Here is a 20,046-nt window from a genome sequence, read left to right as displayed (position 1 = left end):
CTCCTATCCCTTCAGTACACTTGCTGAGACTTACAGACATGTGAACAGAGCTTCCCAGTCTGAGATCCAGAAATAGGGAAGTGATGTAAAGTGAGCATGGAGGCTGTGACAAGGGCCAGTACGAATGCCTTGAAAAGTACCACTGCTTCTTAACAACCTGCTGTATTGCTCTAGTCAAAAACCAACCTCCTCTGCACCCGCTTCCTCAGCTGAGGGTGCTTTCTGTGCCTGCTGGGGCAAGTGCTACGTGCAAGATGCTCCATGGGTGGTGACAGGCTGACGTGGGCACCTGAGAGATGTCTGCCTCTGCATGGGCACTGTGGCTGCCTCTCAGTGCTCTGTGGCAGCACTGACCCCTGCACTGATGGGGTTTCAGCTTTCCACCTACCCTGGCATCACTGCTGGGTGTTTTTTTAAGGGAAGTCAGGCTTCCCCACCAGCCTGGCTGGAAGAGACAGATCTGGGTGGGGGACAGAGCACGCCAGTGATGCAGCATGGCGAGGTGCTGTCCATCCAGAGCCCTGCTTCCGCAAACAGAGAGGCTGCCTGTTATTTTTGGATAGCTGCAGAGTGGCTGGTTTCCCTGATAAACAGAGCAATAGGGCTTCAGTGGGTGCCTCTACTCTCCAGTTCCTTTGCACTTGCAGTCCGTGCCCCACTGTTCTACCACGCGGCACTAAGCACCAAGGTGAGACCTTCCTCCATCCCCACATCTCCACTTCTCAAGCTCTATGCATCACCTCAGCAGTACCACGAGAAGCCTATGTTACAGAGACCAAAACTAAATCACAATATGAGAAATACTTGGTCTGAAAACTAAAAAAGTCTTACACTAAACCAAATCAATTGTCAAGCTGACAAACTATTGCCTTGGCTGGCACCATCTCCAAAGCTGCCTGTCCCCAACTCCCACAGTGCAAAGTGGCACTTGTTTTCATGGGATCCCTCAGTGCCACAGCACTCCAACACCGTGCAGCACATTTCACAAATCCCATGCTTAAGGGATGGAGAAGTGACTCTTTTCTAAAGGAACGATGGATTTCTGATTTATAAATAAGCAGATGAACACTTATTAAAAGGTTGCACTTATTAATCTGAGTGTTAGTAGTTTTGTCTGATTAATAATTAAAGCAAGTCATTCATCTTTAATAGTTTTAGCATAGAGTTTTGTTTAATGTTCTATTTCAATGTTTTTAAAGCAAGACAAGTGGCTACATACTTCTCAGGAGAAAGGACATCAAAGGGTGACGTTTGTGTGTTTAAAAAGAAGTTGTTTTCAGCATCTTATTTTTATTCTTGCTTCTGGCAAAATAAATAACAAGTCAGGCCAAAGCCTAGTCACTTTTTCAACTCCACTTAAGCTGAGGAACTGGTTTCAAGTGAGTCCTGCTGACCTTGCCTGAAAATCTTTCATTTAAGACAACAGATCTGTGGGCATGAAGCAACAGAGTCACAACTCCCATGTCCTTTCACTTGCTTCAAGCACTGAGAAGCAGCAGTTTTATTTTTAAACGAGATGGGCCATAGAAACATCCTTCTGAATTTCTAAACCATGAGCACATGATGAGCCGCTACCAGCAAGTGGGATGCTCAGTGCATTGGTTGTGCTTCATGCTCAACAGCCTGCGTTCTCTTTAATGTTAGTTAATGGTAAGAGCTGGGATTGTTCTATTCGGTATTTGTTTATTTGCACCTCTCGTGGCCATAAGGAAAAAATGTTATCCTTTTTATAAATATTTATTGAAAATTGATATTACTGTCATGCAATAGCTCTAGATCATTTGAGCTGCAGAGGCCTAGGGAAGCCAGGGCAGAACCTGGCCCAGCTTCTTGCACTGCTTTTTAAAAGCAATTTCCCTTTGCAAACAAACTGAAATCAACCTGATCCCTTTTTTGTTTGTTTTTTTCCACAAAACAGAACAATCTACTCACAAAAAGAATGAACAGTTCAGGTTTCAAGGACTTTTGAACTAGGACTCTGGAATACAACAGAAACGAGAACAGGGGCTTGCAGAGCTCCACCATCCCTTTCGAAGAGACGGGCACTAGAGCTGAGCCTTTGCCTTGTTACATGTCACCACAGGTTAGAAACAAGAGACAAACATGACTTCTGTCCCACTGGATTGTTTGTTACACATTAACAAAAGAATAAGAAAAAAAAAATCAATTAAAAACCCAGTCCTCCCATCAGGGCATAAAACAGAAGATATGAAAACCAAAAATGAACGTTAGTTTAGTTATAAATGGGCTTGTTAGGTGTGGTAGATTGATGGCCAAATCACCAATATTACTTTTTCACCCAGTTCTTTTGGAAAACAAGAAACTTTCACTTCACAAAGGCTAGATTCTCCTCTAAAACTGACTCCTAAGAAGATACTACATTTCTACATGGTATTTCTAATCTACACTCTATTCTAAGGAAGGAGGAAAAGAAGATTACGTAGACAGCACAAATTAACTCCTTAAGTGTTAATGCATCTCCATTTTCAGCCTAAAGGAGTACATATCTTAAGGAGCTATAAGAAAAGAAAACAAAATCAATATAACTTAACAGTCCTAGCAATTTATAATGCATATACAATTGTTCACCTGCGTCCTTTTGATTCTCTATATGAAAGAGAGAAAGCAACAAGGAGAGAAAAGAGAGAAACAAGAACAGATATGCAGGATTAATGAGCAAGTGAACCGCACAGCCCCCCAGTTATGCGTGATATATGACATTTGAAAGGAAGAAAAGTTGCCCCGTCTCACCCCCCACCCTCCCCAAAGCATGGGGTTACCAAAAGAAGCTCCTTTCACGGAGGTGAAAGAAAACGCTGCACAAATAGAAAACCAGAGAGGGCAAGCTCTGAGGACACAGAGGGGATCTCCAAGTGACAGCGGGCTGGGACGTCCCCTCCAGAGCTCGGTGTAAAGGAGTAAGTAAAAAATGAGAGCAAGTAAAGTGCATTCTTCCGCTTGAGAGCTAACAGACAGGAGACATGTAAGATCTGACGTACAGAGAAAGGACAGCCTTATATGATCTTGTACATAGGATTCCTTAAAGATCTTATACGCAGGCAAAGGGATGGCTTTTTCCAAGTGTCCTTTATCTGACCTCTAGCTCACTTCTCCCCGATGTAGCTGCTACCTTTCGATTGTGTACCAGTGACAAGCACTTTACAAATTGGGGTTACACAGAAGCAAAGTAAAAATGCATTCAGGTCACGGACATAAAGAAGAACTGAAAAAACTTACAGACGATCTGAGTTTATCACAAACAGATGGGTTAATTGTCTAACCTGGTTTAGGCTGATAAAAAGTGACTGGACTTCTCACACTGGGTTTTCACAGACAGAAGCAACAGACAAGCCAATGCTAAAAGACTTGAAGCAAGGAGAGTGAGTTGGTTTGGATCTGGACTTTCTTGAGGAAATGAAAACAGAAAGAGCGAGGACAGCATGGAGAGGAGGGTGGTAGGTACTCACGAATGGTTAAATCCATCACTTGAGAGGCCAAGCAGAAGACAGGATGCTCATACATTTCTCTCTTTTTCCCTATAAAAGAGGATTTGGGCATGCAAGAGGCTTAGGTCAGAGGTAAAGAGGTTATAGGCTATAGGTCAGAGGAAAACTTTATATCAGGTTAAAAGGAAAAATAGCCATAGAGTATTTTGGGAAACACACAGGATAAAAGGAAAGCAAAAAAAAAAAAAAAAAAAAGAAAAAAAGAAAAAAAAGAAAATTAAAAAAAGGAGGGTTAAAATTGGAGATCTACTGGATTAACCATTCAGCATGCCCATGAGTCACAAGAGAGGCTGTGACCATGACTCTAGAGGTTTGCTCTGAACTGCTCGCAAGAATATAATGATCAAAACGTCATGAATAGAGGGAAATAGAATTTCATTGGTTTAAGGCTCCAAGATACTAAGGATTTCAGCCTTCAGTATCTAAGGCTTTCACAGGTATTTCTTCATAAGCATAGCCTCAAGCACTGCTGCCACTGATTTGGTTCTGCACCTCTGACAAAACTGTCTAAAACGCGTGGCTATTCAAATGTCAGCTTTCAAAAACAAGATTTCAAAGCCACATACAGTGCACAGGAATGCATCTCACCAAGGAAAACTTGTGATTTGCTTTTCTAAGGAAGCATTTGAACATGTTGTGGACTATGCTCATGAAAGAAAACCTGATGCATGCAGCTGGCGGATGTTGGGTTGTTCAAACTAACAATCCCAGCATGCTTGGAAATTGGTGTTACAACCACTTTTATAGAGACAGTATCAAAAAGTGGCTGTGGCCAATCACGGATAAAGGAGAAGAAAAGCAGAAGAGAGCAGGTAGTGTGGAATGAACTATTTCTCTGAAAAGGTAGCTGGAAAAAAATAGGTTTGTTGCTTCAAAGTATTCCCAGACCTAAAAGTCACAGTGCAAAAAAGAGGGCAGATAATTAACACAACCAAGAAGAATTGAGGCACAAAAGGAAAAGTACACACTAACTGTTCTACTTTGGAAATGAATGCATTTTTACTTACAGATCATAAAGTTTGTTTTTGCATAGATTTATCTGAAAGAAGAGAGCAAATCTTACCAACGAGTTAGTGATATTTACACAGAGAACCTAAGGGAGCCAGCCCTGGTTAGAAGCATCCACCAACAGAAAAGCTGCTTTTGATTCTCAGTCCTTCTCCAGCCTTGTCAAGTATATTTAAACATTGCATTTTACAGAATACACCAATTAAAATATCCTGCGAAGTTGAGTACTTTGATAAATTGCCTGATAATACAGTGCTTATGAAACCTTCGTTCCTTCTCTATTTTTGTCACTCATTACCAAGTCAAGAGTTGATAAACATCCTTTTAGTGCCCAATTCTTAAGTGTTTCTCACTGGATGCATAACAATGAATTCATTACCACTGGTACACAATTTGCATCAATAGACAGAAAAAAAAATGGAAAAAGAGAGGACATGTCATGTACAGAACCTGGACAATTTGTCATATAACAACCCAATTTTTCATGTAAACAAGAACAATGAACAAATCAGAGGGAGTTTTGGGTGGGATTTTTTCTCCTCTCAATATTGTCCTAGAGGCATACAACAATAATCTCAGGTGTGGGAAAGCTTCACATCACACATAACAGAAACCCAAAGTCTAGAGCAGAACATACCATTCGTCTGAACATACAGGTTTAAGCAATTGGGAACTCGGATAAAGTTGGGTAGGAGTTTCCAGTTGGGAACAGCAGCCAACAAGGTACCAACATAAACTGATTAACACATAAAGAACGACTGGATTGTAGAGCTTCAGCTAACACATATCTTCCAGCAAGCTTTAAAATGTCTTTTTGATGGCTACATGTGTCTCTGGTCACTGGTTATTATTCTCCCGTAACTTAAAAGGTCAATAATATCAGCTATGCCAGATTTAGAGTGACAAGAAAGAAATCTGATGCAAGTATGGGATCACTGATCAATGACTGCTATGCAAACTGCAACGAGAATGAAACACTCCCAGAAAAAAGACATTTTAAATTGGCTACGAATGATTAAGCATAGATTAAACAGTTTTTCAGCTTTTTATTTTTCACTTGTTTCCTGAACTCCACTGTCACAAGCAATTAGCTGCACTATACCTTCAGCTGCAAAGATGACATCCTAAGTATTTCTCAATTTGCTTTTTAAAACCACGACATGAGTCTGAATCCTACACCACTGGCCAAATGCACTAACGATCACACACACACAAAAAGCTACAGCTCCTTTTAACTGTTTCCTCCCTCTTTTCCAGAAAAAGAAACGTTTTGCATAGCTTCCATTCTTAACTGCTTCTGAAGCCAACACCACAAAAAAAAAAAAGATTCAGAATCACATCAGTTTTATTGACAAGCGAATAAATAGCAAATGAGCTTCTTTTAAATAGCTCCCAGCCACAGTTGCCACCTAGAAATGTAACAAAACTGTAATTTCACAAAGAAAGAGCCTTACCTTCAATTTTGGCATACTCTGATAGTCGAGTATAATTGACTAGAGCTGCTTGCTCCAAGCATTTACGGATGACTGTTTTTACCTCCTCTTGAGGGACCGGAGTAACTATGTCTTTCATCAGAACCTTGACACAAGAAAATCTGATTTGTTGTGGCATCGGGCACACAGAACTGTTTTTCTCCAAGCCCAGCACACACATCCATTCCTGCTCAAGTGCTGCATGGCTCTTGGGGTATGTGTACAATATGCAGGATCCACTACAAGGTCACCTTGGCCGGCTCAAGATGTGGGACCTACCCCTGCTGTGTTATTCCCCTTCTATACTTATACCCTTTGGCATGCCCTAAAATCTGTGCTTCTGATTTTTTTTAGGGCATGACATTAAGATCTATCACTGCTTTCCCAGTACCAGGCAATGTTATGCCATTCTCTGACTCTGCTTATTGACTTCGTTTTAAGTCTGGGTTTGGCCAAACTGAGTGTTAGCAGAGGTGAGAAGGATGTTGGAGCAACAGGAAGGCTGAAATAGGGATGGGGAGGATGACGGTGAGCAGGTTTCATACATCCAGGGAGAACAAATCTGCCTTGAGATCGGAATTTCACCAGAGAGCAGCCAGGTATCGCTTGCAAGGGTCTGTGGCATAGATGCTTGCTAGTGAGATACTCCACCCTTACTTACGAGCAGACGCAGGCTGTGATGCCTTTAGTGGCCAGGCTACACACCTGCCTCTGAGCTGAAGCAGGAGAGAGAACAACCCCACCTAAATCCCACATTTCAACATTAAAAATCATTATTCAATATTAACTATCGTTAATTACATGTCCTATGCAAAACCAACAGTTCCTCAAGCTCTAGATGGAAATATACATGAATACAAGTGATTTTAACCACTTTCTTATTCTTACGCTTACCCTTTCCAGCAGCGATAAAGTAGCTTTTAGCGCACCTTCTGGACGGCCAAATGGAAAGCAGTACCTAGAAAAACCACATCATGTTAACATCATTCCGTATGCATAAGCCTTTCCAGAGCTATAAAGATGCTTTCCTAAATATGCCCAAGCAATTTTATAGTCCCTCTGCCCAGAATGAGCAGTCTTCCTATGGGGTAACTTTCCAAAAGAGTTTGATGGTGTGGATACTAAGGCAGCAATAATAATAATAGTAATTAATAAGCTGATTGTTTTAGCAGTTTATTAAATCTGGGTGACACCTGGGGAGTTTTAGATTTCCCAGGAGAGAGGTAAATATCATCTTATTGTAAAAGTGAAAAAAACCCCAACCTAAACCCCCTCTGGCAAGGTGCATTTCCTTCCAGCCAGAGAGCTGGTGATGCACCAGGCTACAGGTAACCAGCTGAACCAGGCACCATCCCAGTGAGCAGCAGCTCTAAAGACCTCCTGCAGGGACTCTGCGTGTGAATGCACATCACCTATCTGTGTGCAAATGTGCACAACCTGCCTGACCTGGCTGGTGTGCTGGGGGCAATTCACCCCTTTTTGTGTGGGCAAAATCCATCCTTTCTATACAGTGATGTCCCTGCAGAAAGCCCTGCCCGTCTGAATACTAGGGAGAAGGGAATATAAACAGGTAGTAACTGAGCAGAGAACAGAGAAATAAGAGGATAAGGGATCTTTTTTGTTGTTGCTCAATCTTAGAAAAAATCCAAGCATTACCACGCCTATGGAAACAAGATGATTTGAAATACCCTTTAAAGGTTATATATTTAAAATCACTCTCCATTACAAACATGCTACAGTGCAAGCTTCACTGCCCTGTGTAGGTCTGTGCCACTTATGCAAAATTCCCGTATGCATTCAAAACCTGCCTTTTGGCTTTGCTGCTTATAGGAGGGAGCTGGGAGGAAATCAGTCCTCTCGCATTCAGCCTGGGCTCTCTGCCTTTACCTAAAATGCGTGATCTGATTCTCCAGAAGCAAACGGAGCCGCTCCTTGATCTCTTCGAAACGCTCTTTCTCGTCTACGGTCACAGTTCCTATCCCGTCGGGCCTGGAGGAGAAATGCCATGAATGACTCAGACTCCACACCTCGCCACCCTGGTAACTCATCCCTGCAGCACATGGCACGCTGCCCTTTAGGAAAGGGATGTCACCAACTATGAGACCTGGGACAGAGGACGTGCCACACCAAGATACGGGTGGTTGCGGCAGCATCAGTGCCGAGGTATCAAAAATAAACAAATAAAGAAATACCTTCTCTCAGAGGCATAATCTAGATGTGGATTTCCCCCCGCCTTATTTTTGCTGTGATAGAGAAGCCAGAAAACACAGAATCCCCCCTAAATACATCTATATGACAATGCTCTCAGTGCAGGATCGAGCCCATTGCTGGCAAAATAGGGACTGAATTTCTGCATAAAAATTCAGCTGCTATTTTAACACAATTCACAGTATAAAATAATATTGACAACAGGCGTATATACAAACAGAATATAAAATTCCGTACTCCTTCATAACCGCTGAATCACCCCACTATCATGATTTGCTTGAAGTGAACCATCTCCGATATATTCTGCTGCAACGTGCCTGGAGAGCAACATGCATTTTGTCTTTGAAAATGCAATGCCTTTTCGGTCATTTAATTTCAGTTTATGAAAACTGACACATTGATATGATTCATCAAAGGTTTTCTTGGACTATTTATGCCACTCGTGTATTTCAGGAGTGCACAGAGGTGCATTGTGAGACACCCAGGTCCTGCTGTCTTGGGGCATTTCCCATCGTTCACAGAGCACAGTGTGAACCCTGCTGAAGCTCTCTCCCGGGGCTGGATGATGCAGTGGTCCCTGTGCTCTTCCACCCCGTACCTCTGCTGATGCCAACCCATCGAGAGCCGAAAGCAGCAATCCCCTCCTTCTCCCCCACACCCACATGGAAAAACACGCCGTGCAGCAGAATTCTGGGCGAGAGGAGAGTGCGAGTCTAATCCATGCACCAAAGGAATCGGCCAGGCAGACAGTCAACGGCACCGCTTCCCATTGCCGGTGAGCAAAGTCTGTGGATTTGTGTACTCCTTGGGCAACTCTGCTGGCACAGGCGCTCTTTAGGTAATGTAAGACGTCTTAAAATGGAACAAATGTTCTTACTTAAAGGCCTCCTCCAGTGTTCAGCTTAAGCTGCATAAATCCGCAGTACTAGACTGGTTTGGCTATACAAAAGACTTGGCAAGGGATTACAAAGCTTCTAATGAACCTCCTGTCAGGGGTTAATTGGTTGGTTTTATTTTCCTCTTAAAGAATCAAAGGCCCTAAACTTTAAGAGAAGAAAAAAAAAAAAAAAAGAGCTATAAAAAAATTAAAAGCTATAAAATCTGTACAACCACTTCTCCTTGACCCTGCATTTAGTTAGCGCTTAATATCATAAATACAAACTCTGGTGTTCCAACACAGGTGAATAAACCATTAAAACCTTTTGGAAAAGGAACTTGCAAACTGTACATGATATTTACTGCAGATTTTTAAAGCTAAATATACATTAAAGAAAACTTGCAACATGGATGCAGAAAAGGACTCGAATACCAGGGGATGTATTTAAATTTAAAGAACATTTCATCAGAAATCTTGACTTGATTATTTGCCAAATTCAGTTGTGTATTGAAGAAAAAAATAAGCAAAAAAGATTTAGGCTGAAACTTGGATAAAATGTCTCATCTGGGGAACACATTTCATAAACAGTTTTGGAAGTATGGATCTGGTCTCATTAGTACCTAATTAGGATTAGTTATTTTGAAGAAATGAGCAAGCCACAAGAAAACCAAATTAGCTATCAAGCAAAAATTAATGTCTGAACATACTTAATATATTTTTATTCCAAAGTTCCATAAAATATTTAATATTCAGGCAGAGACGTTCATGCCTTTTGTGATGCTGTGCACCTCACAGCGCCTGGTTTGCTCCCAAGCAGAAAAGCAGATAAGTCAAGGCAGACTGCAATAAATGCCATACATTAAGGAGCAGGGTTGAAGCCCCCATTTGACTTTTGGCACTTGGTTCTCCCCCTGTACCCATAACAGCTCACAGAGTGTCACTAGGTTAATTGTATCAGCACTGACAAATGGGGTAGGAGAAGCTGCCTGCCCTGGCAGTGATTTGCTGATGGACTGGAAATGGTCTGAAAGTTATGTTACCCTTTGCTGGGTCAGTAACCTCAACTAGCAAGATTTAATGGCAGGATCTGACAGCTTGAGTTGGGTCGCAGTCCTTTCACATGAATCACAGTTTCTCACTGAATTCGAAGGGCTTCTATTTTGCCAGAAACGGTTATTTAGTGCTCACCACATAACAATTCATGGTGGGCACCCAAAACAGGCTGATGTGACAGCATCAATTGCGTCCTGGCTGGGCAGGGGTGGCCCTGGAAGCATCGCTTTGAAAACACTGACCCACATGAAGACAAAGGGTGGGCTCTGGAGAGGCAATCTCTGGCCAATGTGGCTTTCACCCAAGTCTCAACACCTCAAGGGATGCCAACCTAACCACCATGGCACACATAGACCATGTAGGCTTAACCCTCTGGTCTTCGCCTTTCTTGGGGTCTCTGTGAGCCAGGAGGACATCAAACCCAGTGGCTCTGGCCACCGCTCCCTCTATGCAGGGCCTACCATGCAGTGTAAACTCACACTGCTCTTGTGTACAATGCTATTGCAAACTTGAGACAATCTACAGGTCAGCTGTAGCCATTTTTGGAGCAGCACGGATGTCTGGAAGGGCCTGCCAACCGAGAGCCATCACCACGGCAAGGACTCCCTTTCTCACCCAGCTGTGGACTATATTGCATCTGACATGATGAGCATCTCTTGAATCTACCTTTCAAATTTTCGGCAAACCATTTTCTCACTGTCCTTTCACAAAGTTGACATTTTCGGCAGCATGATAGGAAAGATGTCATGTCGGCTGCTTTTCAAGTTGTTGTCACAGTGGTTAGCACCAGTTCTGTCATCTTTGCTTTCCTCACAATCCCCCATCTTGAGCCATGTCACAAATAATAATACTTCCAATGTTTTTGTCAAATTTCAAATACTATAACCCAGCTGCACATCTTCGGATTTACTAGTTATGTTAATCTTTGTTGCTCATCTTCCCAGAAGCTGAAGCATTAGGAACTCATTAATTAGTGACAAATGCAGGATATACATAGAACTGGAAAAACACTACCCAAAGCCTTGCACTTAATTTATTAGCTCGATAATTTCAAAAGCTAATTAAATATTCAAGTCAAATATACTTTAAAAATGTAATCTTTTTGAGGGAACATATTTATTTTCCCTTTTGCAAGAACACAAAGGGTATATAGCTTAGCATCACTATAATTTAAGATTCACTTCTGTGCTCTAGACAATTCCAGTACATGGCTGATGAGGCTGAAAAAAAATCCCCAGGAGAAGCTCAAGTCGCACCAGCTTGTTCTGATGCTTACTGGCAATTTTGTTTTCAGCAAAGGTCTCCAGCTCAACTTTGATATTTGCTATTTGATCTCATGGACAGAAGCACCGACTCCTCCAGCGAGCTGCATTTCTGCAGCAAGGCTAGCTAAAATGCAGCTGCAGGAAATGGATGTTCTCACACGCAACCCACAACCACGCCGTTATTACACTGAAGCAGTGATGGGGAATGGGAGGAGAGCGAAAGGGTGGAAAACAAAGTTCTGTATGTACATGATATATACAGCTGCATGAGGGACAAAACGGGTTTGGGTCTATGAGTTCAGGTCAACAAACACCACAAATGTCTCCATCTGTGTGGAGACATAATATCCTCTGATTCTCTATAGCTCCTGCTTACTGAGGTGTATGGCAGAAGTTGTGGGCAGAGAGGGAAGCAGAAGGGCAAAGAAGGCAAGAAAAATAAATAAGGAGATATTTAATTATAAGTAAACAAGTTTCAGATCACTCCTTCTGCTGCAGATTCACTGTGTTGGCTCTAAACTAGCAAATTCCCACTGTAAATATTTCACATGAAAAGTTTTAAATGCCACTTTCCTAATCCCCCCTTGTTTTTAAGTTTGAAGCCATGAAAACAACGACATCAACAAAGCAGGTGGTGAAATTAAAAAAAGGGTTGCAATTTAAACAGCAAAAAATGATAGTCCTTGTTTAGCTTGGATGGGTTGTGCAAATTCTGGGGTTAATTTTAAATTATAATTAGGACCTGTGCTCCTAAGGCCACTGCTTTATTCTACAAGCCCCGCCTCCCCCCATGCCCTTTTCTAATTATACACGCTGCCCCCAGGGATAGTTATGCTGCTAAAACAAATATATCAAAATGATTTTTTTCGTAACAAAGGCTAATATATGAAGCAATAGCACATGCATTTGTATGCAATTATAAATCTACAGTATAGCTCCAGTGGGTTAATCTCTTTGACATAAGCCTGTATGAAACACCATGGCGGCTTATAAACGAAAAGACATATCATCTTTTACACCTTTTATGTTTAACTTGTCTACACTTTTTTTTTTTCACTAGGGAAAATATTGCTTACACGTAGCAAACAGATCTTTGCACGCACTGTGAGCCCTGGCATGCAGAGCCAAGGGAAAAAAAACAATGTCAAAAACTGATGCAAATAATTTGATTTTTTAAGTAACAACTCAAATATAAAACACGTGCTGCCTTCAGCTCCCTTGCTGCTTGCCAGGTGCAGCACATATGAGCTATACAGTAAACATCGATGATTAGTGCCTTGGACGGCATGTGTCAGGATAGGCTTTCAAAGGAGCCCTCGCAGGAAGACTCGCCTGCGCGAAGTCCCACCGCTCGCACAGGGACTGGCTCTGGGGATGTGGGCAGGATCACAGCTGCCTGCCTGCCACCTCCTACATCTCCCCCCAGTAAATCTGACCTCAAAGAGCCCACCTGTTTAGACTCCTTGGAAAAAAAAAGGCTTATTCAGCAAAACATTGATTTTCCCCAACTCCCCTTTCTTAAGGGAATTCACACCATGTGGGAAATGTGGGTTGAAAGCCCTTTGTTGAGCCCGGCTCTCCACCCGCTCGAGATGCTGCAGAGCATGGGAGCCATTTCATCCCCCCAACTCCTGCCTTCATGTTGCTTGGGCTCTCCTCCACGCTGCAGCACGGAGCCAAGTCACGGCTCATTGCTTCTCATGTGCGATCTACACCCCTGACGTACCGCGGCTGAACCGGATGGTTTCTGAGCACTGCCATCCTACACCCATTGTAATGAATCACGTCAGCCGGCCGCGCTGAGCTGGTGATCTGCTGGTGGCTGGCAACCCACTTCCCTTCAGCACAGATACTGGATCCTACCCGACAGACAGCCGTAACACATGCCCTGTCACCATGGACTTACCACGGGGCTTGTTGGGACATGGAGCCGGCACCTAACAAAGAGGTTACAGCACCATGCCCTGCCAGATTTTAACCTTCCCTACTGCAGCCAGGGCTGTGCATCTGAATGAGATGTGGAAACTAAAAACAAACTACAAACGAAGCATAAAAAGATATTGTGATAAAGCATTCATGTATTTACTACTTCTTTTAAGGGACCAAAAACATCCTGTTTGTTTTTTTTTTCCAACTAGCTGCATGGAAATATCATAGAATCATATGATAGAATGGTTTAGGTTGGAGGGGACCTTAAAGATCATCTAGTTCCAACCCCCAAATCTTGCCTTTGCGTGAAACAGATATATAATTAGTATACAATGGAAAAAATGACATACATGTTACACAGACTTTTCAGTTTCTCAGGGTTTATGACAATAAGATTATTTCTGCTGGCTTAGAGTAGAAAAACCTAATGGTAATGCTAGCTAATGAAAGAGCTACTTCTTGAAAACAAGTTTGATGCTGTAAAATACAGCTTGAGCAAGCCTTTAATATACCAAATTAATTAGAATTATAGATTGGTTTGGGTTGAAAGGGACCTTTAAGATCATCTAGTTCCAAACCCCTGCCATGGGCAGGGACACCTTCCACTCGACCAGGTTGCTCAAAGCCCCATAATTAGACAGTTACTAATTATTAATTAGTAGAGAGTGTTGTAGCTGCTTGGACCTTGGGTAAATAGTCATTGAACAACTTGCAGAAAATGCTGGTGTTCAGTCGTTATTAGACTGGAGGGGATTCAGTCTGTCATCCTGATTTTGCTAAGTTCAATGTCTGCTAACACTTAGCATGCACATGATCAATATTTTAGCCCTATTTTTAAAATTTTGTGATTAAAAAGCACTGAAAGAATCTTTTTTGGTGCCAAATTGAAAGTTTAAAAATAAAGTTATAATATACCTAAACCAAAAAAAGGCACAAGGAAAACCAAAGTCACTCCTGAAATCCACTCCTTAGAAAGGCGCAGCAAGCACTGCCAAGGTTTAGGCACTAATTTGGGCCTGGGAAAGCTGAGCTCAACTTTCTGCTCCACGCTGCAGACAGGGAAGCAGTGAGGCTCCTCTAACACATCACTTCTCTGCATGGCAAATGTCTCTGGCAGTACTGTCACAGCCTTCCAACATGAGGACAGCAACAAACATGGAAAAAGAAGACAGGGAAAAACCTTGGTGGTCATGTAAAACCTTCATAATTCTCCCTCAAATCACAATGCCTTCTCAAAACCATCCCTGCTTCTTGCCTTCGCTAGTTTTTTGGAGGACTATCAATGAAGGAAAGCAACAGCCTCAGTACTGTGGTAGAGGTACCAAAAGCAGGCAACAATAATCATACAGTGTGTGTTGTAGGATGTCTGAGTAACACTATGCCTTTCTTAACTGTCACGTAGGTAAACACATCAAAAATCACATCATCTTTCATAATGGTAGGACTTTCAAAAGCCACCCAGTGATACCTGGCAGGTAAAACCCTGTTATCAATTCACTAGTGAGCACAACAGTGAAAAAGCCTCAAGTTCCTCAGACTTAGTGAAGAGCAAGTACGTGGGTAACAGTAAACCATGCAGTATTCATCAGTCTTTGGCTCTTGCTGGTCCCTGCCTTCCTGACAGCCTGCATCTTACCTATTCAGGTGTCTGCAGGAGGTGAAACTTAGGACAAGCAATTTACAATTAACTCCATTTTTACTTGGAAAAGGATGACATTAACAGAAAACTTAAGGGGTTTGTCATGCAAATAGCAGTGATTTACAGGCTTGGTTTGGAGAGATTATGTCAGGCTTTCAGGGGCCTGAATAAGCTCCAAGAGCCCAAAGGAGGGAAGGGGACCCTCACATATAAAGCAACAAGGCTCCAAAAAGTCCCCAGAATCCCTTTTGACCATTTCACCTGCTGCGGCCACAGGGTCAGCTCCAAGCTTGGAGGTGCATTTCCACCAGCATCCATCCTGTTCCCATCCCATGCCACCAAGGCAGAAGCCGGACAGGCGAGGAGGCATCATCCCCATGCTGACGCCTGTCATCCTGTCAGCCTTGACCTTCAGGCTGTCCTCAGCATCCGCACCGCAGCCTGCCTGCACTTCCCCGCTGACTGCGAGCGACTGTTGTCTCGCTGCCTGACCTTATACAAACACGATACAAACAGACAGCCCACCTCAGCTCCATCACTGTCTGCTGCTAATACAGGAGATTGATAGCCACATGAAATTATCTCCCTCCTCGACCTTCATTACTGGGTGGCATATTCTGACAGACAGCCAACCTCATTCTGGGGAAAACCAAACCAGCCGTTTAGGGTTTTTGGACTGTCTAAAAGTGAAGGAACTTGCTTTTGTAAAGAAAATCAAGACTTCCTCAGTCTTGAAAGAAAAAGAAGTCTTTGTTAAACAGAAAAAATGCCTTGTAACTTGAATCTTTTCCAGACCTCTGTGCGTACCAATAACGACGCAATGCATGGATGCTCTGCTGAGTCCCAGGTCAGGGGTGCTCCCACCTCAACAAAGTTTGCAAGAAAGTTTTCAGCTCTTCCAATAGCTATATGTTTCCTAGGGAAAGCATGGCCAGCCCTAAGGCAACGAGCAACGTATGGACACAGCAGGTGGGAGGAAGGGACGTAGCTAAAGCGAACCCTGCTTTACACACGTCGCAACTGCCAGTAAGGACTGCATGGGTAAATATTGGCTTTCCGTCGCTCTCTGCCAGCCAGCTCGCAAATGCATGATGCATGTGGCCTAAACAGCTTTCTGAAAAGAAATCGTGACTCTCCTGCTCAGATTTCTTACAGTAGACATGAAAGACACAGAGTTGCATTTTCTCTCAGATCCCCTGCGGTCCCTTTTCGTGACCTCCAGATAGCAGAAGGCAGAAACTACACTGCAGTCTCTGTACCAAACTCTTGGGCGTTACACAGAGTCTGCCCTCAGTGAGAAAGTGCAACACCACATCCTTGCAGATCCAGCACAGAGCCTCCTGTGATCCCCATGCAACAGTAAGACAGCAGCGACCAAGAAGGAAGATGAACCTTCAGCCTTCTAATATGAAGTCAACCATCAGCTAAAGACAGCTAAGTCATAGCAAAACATCTCATTCCTTTCTCAGAATATCTTAAATGAGTTACTCGAACAGCTCATCCGAGACTGAGCTGCCCCTCCGGCAGTGCCCAGCAGCCCTCCAGCATCGCTCAACAGCACAGGCATGGGAGAGGGGTCTACACACCATGTGGGTTTTAAAGTAAAACATTTTCCGGAGCCCACAGCTCTCCAGCCCCATAGGGAAGGAATGGTGGGGTGTCACTTTGGCTTATCCTGTCAGATACCTCCTGCCACCAACCCTGCTGAAGAGGAAGCTCCAGCTCTGGCTGTGCTGGACCCTGTGAAGAGGACCACGGGGTAGCCATGACCAGCCTCTCACCTCCTCTCTGTTATGGGCCACATGGGCTTTGAACCACATCCTGTCTCCACAACAGCCTCCTGCTGGGATGAGCCCTGTGATGGAAGAGGGGTGATGGGAACAGCCAGTTTTACACACCCGGTCCCATCACATGCCGTGTGAGCCATCTCAAACACACATCTAAAACTCAATGCCCTAACCTCTACGGGACTCGAGTGCCCAAATGCCATCCAACGCCCAGGAGAGTGCACAACCCAAATGCTGGTGCCACAACACAGGGATGCCAACTGCTCAGTGTGCTCAGTGACCGAGGAGCCCAGTGTCCTCTACAACACACTTCTGTGCACTGCCCACTTTCGCTTACCTTTTCGGCTCTGGATTCGGCTGGGATTTGGAATCTTTCCTTTTTTTGGACTCCTTTTTGGAATCCTTTTTTGTCTCCACTTCAGTGGCAGAGGCATGAGACACTTTGCCCCCCTCGCCGTCTGCACTTGGCTGTGACCCACCAAGTAATTCTGCCATGTGTTGGCTTGGGGGAGTGATTGAAACACGGGGGGCAAGGCCAGCAGCAAAAGTGAAAGAAACAAGAAGAAAGCATGAAAAAACTCAAAACGAACCCAAAGAAAACTGAACTGAAACAAGTGAAATCAAAGAACAATTTGCAAACAAGGAATGAACAGGCAAAAGAAAGTCAGAACTAAAAAAGAAACTAAGGAAGCAAAAACTCGGTTTCCATGACAAGATGTATGAAAGTAACTGCAAAAGCAAGCGGCAGCCTTGCAATGTGAAACCTGGGCAATGCGTGTCATAATTCAGGATGGTATTTACCAGAAGGTTTATGAAAACATGTAATTATTTTATAACATTCCTTTCTTCGGCAGCATATGCAGGATAGAGAGTGATATCTCAAAGTGTATAATACAACTTCACAGGAAAACAGCAGAAAAAGAAGCTGCAATAGATGCTACAGCTGTCAACAAAGCAAATAGAAAAGGAAAACGCACAGCTCCAGTTCCTCCCATCAAGGGTTTGTCACATTTGAGAGAAAGGAATGGGCTACGTCTGAAATTGAAATTGCTTTGCAGCAGAGCAAGATAAAACCTTCAGTTATGTCTAAGCATTTGCCAAACTGACGTCACACGGACTTTAAATGAGACACGGGTGCCCCAAGGGCTTAAAGCCCTTCTGAACACTGAAGTTTGATACTGCTGAAAATTTCACTGCTGCAACTTGTCAGATCTTCTCACACAGCAATTAAATCAGCACAGTGTATCATTTACTTCTATTTATTCAACCCGTAGCAGTCACACATACTTCAACTCTATTGTGTCCAGAACTGCATCTAGCAGGTGCCTGCATAAGAAAGTTAAAACCCCTCATTTCTGGATCCTCTACGTGCATTTTTATTGCTTACATTAAACAAGCAATGAAACAAACAAACAAACCGACTATGCCACTAGAAGTGCTGCTGCCAAACATCCACTGTGAAAACAAATTGGGGACTGTTGTGCATTATCCAAGGAAACCTATATTTGACAAAGTCATCCCTTGCTGGCAGGGAGCTGCTAGCCAAGAAGAATTCCTTACCTGTTGCCATGAACATGTGATGCACAAAAGGCAAAGCTGTAGTGAAGTAAGGTGGGGTCAATCATAGCTCCGTTTTCTGCGCGCTCTAGCAAATCTCTGAGGTAGCAGAGATGTCTGTGACAGCCTCTCACTCCATTACGTGCACAATACTCATCTAGCACAAAGACCTGGCCAGGACTAAACCAGCCCTGTTTAGAAATAAAGAGACTTGATTTTAAATATAAGTTATTAAATACAAAGGCTATCAGATTTGGAGGTGTAGTGGTCAACTGTTCTAATAAAAGAAATAGAAACCTAAGGCTATATTAAGGAAAAAGGAGAGAGGTCACTTAAACAATGCAGTCTGTACATCATCACCCAAACACAGCATAAACTCAGAGCAACTGTTAACAGAAATGTATTATGCTACCATTAAAGGGAATTGTCATTTAAAATGCTGGAAAGTTAGGCCAGTTCATAACAGTACCTAGCAATAAAAGAAAAAATAAAGGGAAAAAAAGGCTTACACCTTTAAAAGATGACAAAGGTTTGGTTATTTAAACAGTGTGAAACAGTAATCTCATTTCAGGGATGGGATTGTACATTTGGCCAGGAGCAAGAAGACTGATCTCGGGGAGAGCTGGGAGGATTACACTGAACAATGGCTTCTCTTGCATCTGGTAGGTAGGGACGTCCTGCAGACAGAGGAAGGCAGCTCCACAGTATCAGAGAGGGATGCTTCCTGCCATCCTTATTGCGCACCGCTGGTGACGCACTCCACCATTGCCCACCTCCTCGGCATCGAAGCAAGGGGAAGCTCTGCTCACGAGCAGGGATTCTTTACACATCCAGAAACCTCAGACTATTTCTGTGTGTCAGTCCTGAGGGCAATACATGGCTTCTGGTGCAACATCCAGGCTCCCAAGGAGGATGCCCTTCCCGGTGAGGGGATGGCTCCGACGAACATCCCGGGACAGCCGAAGCAGAGCGCGCCTCTGCCTTCGGGAAAGGCGCTAGTGAGAACAAGAATAATCTTGTAGATTGCTTTTCAAAATGCTGCAAAACCATCAATATTTACATGGGAATTTGGGTGCTAAACAATTGCTAAGACGCAGCTCTGGAATGCATCAAGCTGCAAAATCTTTCATCGTTTAATTGAAAAGTTCCTGCAGCGGGCGGGAGAGTAGTTGAGGCAGAGCACTGCCCCTATAGGCAACTTCTTTGCCACCCCATCTGTTACCCCAAATGCTACATCTTAGAAACAACACTGCTGTGAAAGATTAAAATATATTTTCTACCACTCAGATGACACCAAATCTTTTCTAGATGCCAAAATAGCTGCTTTGAAAAGAGTTGAAGAAATATCAATTAAGAGCTCAAAGACATAGAGAAGGATTTGCTCATCCTTATTGGGCCAACTCCAAAACAGATTGAGAAAAGAATTAAAATAATGAGGGGAAAATGATAGATATAGGGAGTAGCTACAGTGCTGGGATCACTAGAAGTGCACGTTTCAAAATGAAGACACAGAACAATGCAGATGGGACGGCACTCTGGAAGGCTATTTTTTGGGAGGGGTATATTTGCCTCCACTGCTTTTAACGGTATTTTTGTTTGCTTTTTTTGGTTGGTGGTATTATGCTTGATTCCAGATTTCTTTTCATTGCCTGTTTGTTACATCCTTGGACCGTCTCTTTACCTTGCCTCTCTTCACACAAACCTTTGGCGATCAGGCTTGGTAAAAACACAGAAATGCTGTGATT

The 20,046-nt window shown here is 43.2% G+C and overlaps 1 protein-coding gene across 1 annotated transcript in view; it reads right to left on the bottom strand.

The window, feature by feature from the left end:
* The window catches only part of CADPS (calcium dependent secretion activator), a 212,168-nt gene that overhangs the window by 63,497 nt on the left and 128,625 nt on the right, over positions 1–20,046 (bottom strand). Inside the window, 6 exon segments of the mRNA XM_030502201.1 lie at positions 2,590–2,607; positions 3,468–3,536; positions 5,969–6,092; positions 6,881–6,944; positions 7,874–7,975; positions 18,305–18,492. Coding sequence (XP_030358061.1) covers positions 2,590–2,607; positions 3,468–3,536; positions 5,969–6,092; positions 6,881–6,944; positions 7,874–7,975; positions 18,305–18,492 — 565 coding nt within the window.

The sequence above is a fragment of the Strigops habroptila genome, chromosome 11 (genome assembly GCF_004027225.2).
Source record: "Strigops habroptila isolate Jane chromosome 11, bStrHab1.2.pri, whole genome shotgun sequence".
NCBI lineage: Eukaryota > Metazoa > Chordata > Aves > Psittaciformes > Psittacidae > Strigops > Strigops habroptila.
The sequence above is the reverse complement of the archived record's forward strand: the minus strand, read 5'-3'. Positions and strand labels throughout refer to the sequence as shown.